This window comes from Mobula birostris, chromosome 2, assembly GCF_030028105.1.
Source record: "Mobula birostris isolate sMobBir1 chromosome 2, sMobBir1.hap1, whole genome shotgun sequence".
Classification (NCBI taxonomy): Eukaryota; Metazoa; Chordata; class Chondrichthyes; order Myliobatiformes; family Myliobatidae; genus Mobula; species Mobula birostris.
The window spans coordinates 195598843-195605926 of NC_092371.1; the positions used below are offsets into that span (position 1 = coordinate 195598843).

The window sequence follows — 7084 nt, forward strand, 5'->3', positions numbered from 1 at the left end:
CACTATCAGAAATATATTCTGAATAAAACATTGACAGCTTTATATTTTTTTAGATTCTGGCTCCGAATGTAATTGCACAGATTATTTAAGTGTGTGTGTGTGTGTGTGTTGTACTTGACTGGTTAATATGCCGAAATTTTAAAAGGTATCCATTCTGCAAGCCTTTTTTGAACTGCTCATTGAACAGCGCCGGGTGCATGGAACACGCTGTTCTTTCATGCTAAATGTATCCAGTGCACGTTTCCACTAGATGTCGCGCCACTGCAAGTCTCTGTGACTTGATTTTCTTTGCAAAGGGCGAGCACCTTATGCAGTTCGATTTTAAACTCTTTCATTAATCGTATTTCTCATTTGCAGCGAATTCACGTTGCAATCGTCCACTTTGCATCTGTAATTAGTTTCTTGTTTTTCTTCTGTCTACATGATTAATAACTTCCCTTTGAGTTCGGTGTAGTTTTCCCTTGAAGCTGTTCCTGTTGTAAATCAGTGATTGACATTCAGCCCCTTAACCACAGTCCACGATTCCGCCCATATCGCAGAGCTACAATCTGATTCCGCCTATTCGCAAAGGGGCTTTTCTCATGAAAAAATACCCCTTTCCGTGATCCAAGATGATTAAATGCGTTAATGCAAATTTATGAATATTGCAGACATAAAGAGAAGCCGATAACACAATCTTTAAGCATGTATTCTCAATACATTTGGGAAATAATAAGGGTGCTTACTTTCGCGCCAAATCGTGGCTCCTCCCTTATGTAAATGAGAGGGGCTGGCACCGGGGATATTTTTTCCCCGAGTCCTTCCAATTTTTTTCAGATAATAATATCCAGCACTGCATCGAAGTTGCGCTGACAGACTTCTCTGTCAGCTCCGAGGGAATGATCAGAATCTAATGCGGGGCTTCTGACTCCTGGATCTGTTCAGATACGTACACTACATTTTAAGATATCGTGGAGTGTTGTCCTTTGCAAGAAAAAGCGCAAGTGAAAGGTGAGGCTGCTTTCTTTCCTCAAGTGCGATACAGAAGACTTTATGTTTTCTCGTATGTGTGTGTTTTCTGTGTATATTTTAGTAGAATCTGGCAGCGGGTCTCCACGTTCATTAGGTAATACAATGTAGGTCAGAACATTTCATACAGTATTATCATGCTTACCCTGGTGGAATCTGCAGACTTCTGATTGAAATCAGCTTGGGTTTTAAACCCTGGAATTGGTCGAACTTTCGCAAGGATGACAATTTAATCTTACAAATACTCCCGATAGATAAGTGTTTTAGCGGCGTCCTCGATAAGACAAGGATCCCACCTCCGGAGCACAGCAATCCCACTAGGACCGGCAGATCCTTTTGTTAAATGATTAAAGTCGACTCTTAAGGGTTGAATTCGGAGCACTAATCAGATCGCGGGAGTGCCCAATTTATCGCGTGAAATTACACCTTTGTTTTCCAGAGACACACAGGAAAGTATTTCCTTTTAAGACACCTGAGAACCATTTTTAAGACTCAATGGTGGTCCCCGATAGTGTCTTCACCTTCCACTCATCGCTCAGCCCACGGTTCTGAAACATTGTCTGGCGTCGAGAACCTGCTTAGATGTGTCTCTGTATATGTTACTAAAGGATCTGTTGGGGGGGGCGGGTGTTACTTGAATTTTGCTGTGGCGTGCGTGTTATTGACAGAAATTTTAAATTTAATTTTCTCTTCCCACCTACCTCCCTCTTCCCTCATTATCCCAGATTGTTTGCAACAAAAGATGCCTGGAATCATGTCATCCAGCAGCACATCGTCGTCCACCTCCGGCTCTCCCCCTTCCTCCTCCACCACCATCACCTCCTCCTCCTTGGCTTCCTGGTCCTCTGCTTGCTGCTGCAGCCGCTCCGCCTTCTGCAAGAACTACGACCTGGAGTATGACTCCTACCAGCCTTACTTCTATCCAGACGATTACGGCCCCGAGGCGGACTTCTATCCGCCCAGCGAGGACATCTGGAAGAAGTTCGAGCTGCTGCCCACGCCCCCGCTCTCCCCGAGCAGGGCTGGCTGGTGCGGGGCAGCGGCTCTCGGCGACGAAGACTGGGTGTCCGAGTTGCTGTTGCTGCAGGAGGATGGAGAGGGCGAGGACGGGCAGCTGGCCTCGGAGCCCGGAGGCATCCGCTGCTGCGGCGACCCGATTGCCGCCAGGGGTGGAGGGATTGCAGCGGGAGGAGGAGGCGGCGGCGGCGGCGGCGGGGGAAGCTGCACCAGCGGCAGCAAGAGCCTCCTGAACGCCATCGTGCTGCAGGACTGCATGTGGAGCGGCTTCTCGGCCAGGGAGAAGCTAGAGAAGGTGGTCAATGAGAAGCTGTCCGCGGCTCAGCAGGGCAAGGCTGCCAGCCCGGGAGCTGGTGCAATAAACACCCTGGCTGTCGCTGCAGGCGGGGCATCCGCGGACGCAGGCGGCACCAGCAGCCGATGTATCGCCCTGGGTGCCCAGGGCTCCGGCGGTAGGCACTCCAGCATCGGCGAGCTCCAGCACCCCGCCTCGCAGTGCGTAGACCCAGCTGTGGTGTTCCCCTTCCCGCTAAACCGACGCGAGGCGTCCCGGGGAGGAGCGGTGACTAACCCCGCTTCTAATTCGCTCGCCAGTTCCGGGAACGAGACCCCCAGCGATTCCGGTGAGTGCTCAAACCGGGAGGGTGGAGAAATGCAAAGTCGCTCTTGAGAAATGACTTCCTGTTCTATCTTGCAGTAATTTTCTCCATATTTTGGTATGTTCAACTTTGGTTGTGTTAAAGGGGGGCTGGAAAGCTTGTTGGCGCACTGGCGGAAATCATTCTGAACGGTCTTTATTGACAGCCATCAAGCGCCCAGTTTGCAGAAAGATTATGAACCTACCCTAGGTGCAAGTGTTAAAACTCCCATTTGGATCTTTTCCCGATCCTGTAATACCTTGCGTCGACACAGGTGCTGGCAGACCTCTCCTGTAGTTGTAACAAAAAAAAGGCTTTCCCACTTAAAATAAGGTGCCAGCCCCCTCCTGGGATTAACCTCCTACAACCCCCACACACTGTTATTGGCTCGTTTTGTCAGCTGGTGACTCTTTCCCTTTTGGCGGAGTTGGTGGGGGGGTTGGTCCATATAGAATCCAGTAGCATTACCAGATGACAAAGGCTTTAATCCACCACCGCAAATAAATAGCAGAAATGCTAATGAGTTCGGATGCAGTAAGTGGTGCCGCTGATTTCAGCTGCCACCTACTTGTGTTAATTTCATCAGCCTCCCTGAATGGCGGTTTTCCTCAAAAATGCTGCGGAGCCAACACTTGAAGCAGTTTTGAATTACCGGACAAATTAAGGTCTATAATTGCTGTCTACAATTGACACGAGTGCTCCAGTAGGCGGCAGCATTCTTCAGTTATCCCTTAGTTCCAGAAAAAAATGTTTACTGTTGTTGAAAATGCAGCAATTTGTCTCAGATATTTCGTTCCGATTTTTTTTTTGGGGGGGGGACACCACGTTTGTGTTCTCGTCCTAGAGACTGAACGCGAAATGTGCAAGAAGCCTAGATGGTGATAGTTGCAGTACCTTTGTAATGAAACAGCCCCATTAATCAAGTGTAATCTCAGAAGACCATGGGGAATGGAGTTCTTGGGATTCCACAGCAGAGCTTTGAAATCCTGAAATTCTATAAACATGCAATTAGCAAATTTAACCCTTCAGAGTTTTACTGAATCCCAGGATTTAGCATTTCAAAGAAGTGAAGGAAGGGGGAAGATAACACATCCAGTAGCTTGCCCACCAGTGCTGTACTTTTGCAAGAATATGCTTAGTTATTTTCTTTTCTCCCTTCCAGTCATTAATTTACACTTTTCTCCCTTCCAGTCATTAATTTACATTCTACATTGACAAAGCTGTGTTTTGAGTAGGGAGACTGAAGGAAGGACAGTGATGCTGAGGGTGTGTTTCTGTTAACTGGCGTATATTTCTGATTCAGGGTTCAACCAGAAAAAAAATAACCTGAATAGCATTTTCCAAACCCAAAAGTCTACCTAATTCAATTAAGGTAAACCAGCAAGTGGGTAGTGTAACCAGAAAATGAGTTGGATTGCTTTGAGCTTCAAAGCCAGATGGCCATGACTCAGGGAGACTGCATGTGGTCTGTTTGGATAATTAATTATTTATTCAGGTAACCTTTAATATATTGAATGTTAGGAATGATTTCAGGCTCTGGTCATTTTGATTTATTTTAATAGTTTTCCTAGTTGACGTAGTTGGTTCACACTACAAATGAAAGAAATCAGTGCATCTGCTTTACTTTAGACTTGAAATTTATGATCTAATTGTAATGTGTATTTTAAAACAAGCAGTCTGCTATGATGACACTGAGCATTACAGTAACCACATCTGCTAACTTTGTGTAAACTGGTTTGTAAACTCCTTCCCAACAGCTATTTGCCAAATAAGTGGGTTTCACAGTTGATAAAGCAGCTCTACAAGGTAGCCTCTCCTTCACGAGGCACATCTCTTTGAAGGAAGAGAATGGAATACAAGTCAATAATGATTAAACTGTTAATATTATGGGTATGATTTTTATTGAACCCATGTCTGTGTTTTGTTCCACCACATAATTTGGTCCATGGTTTAAACAATCAAAGAAATGGTTAACTGAATCACCTTATCTTAATCCAGTTGAGTTTTTTTTGAACCTCAAGGTTTTTTTTTAAATGGTATGAATTGCTTCTAAATGTAGTGGCATTATTTGGGATGATGGTGGAGGTACAGTGGTCTTATTAATAAATGTCATATTTTCTTCTGCTCCAGCTTAATGTTTACACCTTTATCTTTGGAAAAAATCCTTTATGATTAAGTGTTCCATATTTTTAGGTGTGGGTGTGATTATGCTCATTTTTCCATGTGGAACTGCCTGTAAAGAAACACTTGCTGTGTGGATAGAATCCACACTGCCTAACTCATCAGCTGGACAGAGAAATAAAAACATTCTTAACCACCAACACCACATTTACAAGAAAAAGCTTGTAGCGTTTGGAATCTGCCAACAGTTGATGGCTTTGTCCTAATTACATTGGCATACTGTGCCTTCTTGATTAAGGGAGACTTAATTTTTAGTGTTTTGTTTCTTCCAGCTGAGTGTTGGGAGCTTTGTTACACCTTGTATTACCTGTTTGGGTGCATTTTTTTTACTTCTTGTACTTTCAAACATTTACAGAGGAGGAAGAAGATGACGAGGAGGAGGAGGAGGAAGAAGATGAGGAAGAGGAAGAAGAGGAGGAGGAAGAGGAAGAAATTGATGTGGTGACTGTTGAAAAGCGTCGATCATCCTCTAGCAAGCACGTGACCACCCTTACTGTGACTGTACGTTCCCACAACTCTGGCTGTGGGTCACCGAAAAGCCACAGTGCCTCCCTGCTCAAAAGGTGTGCCCCAATACATCAGCAGCACAACTATGCTGCACCTTCCCCCTACGCAGAGTTCGATGAGATGCCGCCTCTGAAGAAGTTGAAAGGCGAGACCCTGCGCCTTACCAAGCAGGTGGCCTCCGCCAGATCCAAGAGCGTGAGCCCCCGCGGATCCGACTCCGAAGACAACGAGCGGCGGCGCACTCACAACATCTTGGAACGCCAGCGACGGAATGACCTGCGCTCCAGCTTCCTCACTTTACGGGACCAAATACCTGAGCTGGTGAAAAACGATAAAGCAGCAAAAGTCATCATTCTGAAAAAGGCCACAGATTACGTGCGGGCTCTCCAGTCAGAAGAGCAGAAACTGTTGTCGGAAAAAGAGAAACTGAAAGCCAAGCAGCAAGTGCTGGTAAAAAGACTGGAAGAAATAAGGACTCGCTAGGTTAAAGGCTGCCCTAACTGGTTGAATGCCATTTTTGCACAATTTAGACGTCAAGAATGTTTCAGAAGTTCTTTTTCTGGGTTTTCAATCCAGCTGCATTTAAACATGGACAAAATACTTCTAAAGCCTTAGAGGTACATGTATGTGTGAATGGAGATCACATTTCAGAGGGCACACTGGTAGCCTATTTCAAAACCTATGTAAATACTAGTTTAACAATCGCCTTTTTCATGTGATGGTCTGGGTTAAGAGAAAAACTAGCCACAGCCTATGCTGCCGTTTTTTTGGACTGGAATTTTATACAGAATAATACCTCAACGTTTGAGGAGCATGAATTTTTCCTATAAAGACTTCTTGTTAATCCTTGTTATGTACTGTACTAATTCTTACACTGCCTGTATCCTTAGTGTGATGCTGATACATGACTACATTTGATACCTATATTTTCGTATGAAAATGAGTTGTGAAAGGTTTGAGTAGATATTACTTTATCACTTTTGACTAAAATTTCTTTTGTACAGAAATTACTATATATGCCTCTTACCTAGCCTCTCTGTTTGTGTTGCTGTTGGGTTCCTAGAACTGGGTAATTGGCTGAGTTATGTGTTTTTTCATTATGTACATATAGTGCTGCAACTTATAGCACTTTTGAAATACCTCAAGTTTATGAAAATAAATCCTATGAAACTAACTGCCTCTTTGTTATACCTCTTGTCTTGGGACTAGTCAAGGATGGCTGAAAGCATTGCAAGGAAATGAAGTCTCCGAAATACATTTACTGATTTTGGCAAGCAAGTTCATCGTCCAAAACTGTCTAAAATAAGTTTTAGTTTGAACAAAGCACAGAAGTCGTTTCAGGAGTTTCATTGGCAGAAGTAAATAGTGAATTATTGCAGAGTGGCAGGGTTAAGTAGTTAAGAGTACCATGGCACATACAGCTAAGGCGCAGAAGGCTTTCTGAGCTAGGACTGTATTTGTCAACATGGAGCAGGGAGCGAGTTTGTAAATCTGGGAGACGATGTTGGAAATGGTAAGGGTAGAACGCCACGGGTGGTGTGCATGAAGGCAACTAGCCCTGAGACTAGTTCATTTGATTACAATTTGCTTATTGGCCATTACAGAATGCCTCTGCTTTATGCTGTCTCCCATCTCCCCCTTTTCCCAACCGTGATTCCCTTCTCCCTGGCTCCTTCACTCAGTTCACAATAGTCCTAAATCAGAATCATTATTCACATGCAATTTGTTTTTTT

At 44.5% G+C, this 7084-nt stretch overlaps 1 protein-coding gene across 1 annotated transcript; it reads left to right on the top strand.

Annotated features, from left to right (window-relative positions):
* The first annotated feature begins 840 nt into the window (after positions 1-840).
* On the top strand, positions 841-6514 carry mycn (MYCN proto-oncogene, bHLH transcription factor). Its single transcript, XM_072278605.1, has 3 exons — positions 841-990; positions 1734-2648; positions 5200-6514. The coding sequence occupies exons 2-3, from the start codon at positions 1751-1753 to the stop codon at positions 5832-5834; spliced, it is 1533 nt and encodes a 510-aa protein (XP_072134706.1). The 5' UTR covers positions 841-990; positions 1734-1750; the 3' UTR covers positions 5835-6514.
* The last annotated feature ends 570 nt before the right edge of the window (positions 6515-7084 follow it).

Excerpts from the sequence above, each read along its gene's own strand:
- mycn (XM_072278605.1), top strand. The coding sequence starts at position 1,751 with ATGCCTGGAATCATGTCATCCAGCAGCACATCGTCGTCCACCTCCGGC. Across the intron at positions 2,649-5,199 it reads CGAGACCCCCAGCGATTCCG|AGGAGGAAGAAGATGACGAG; the intron begins GTGAGTGCTCAA and ends AAACATTTACAG.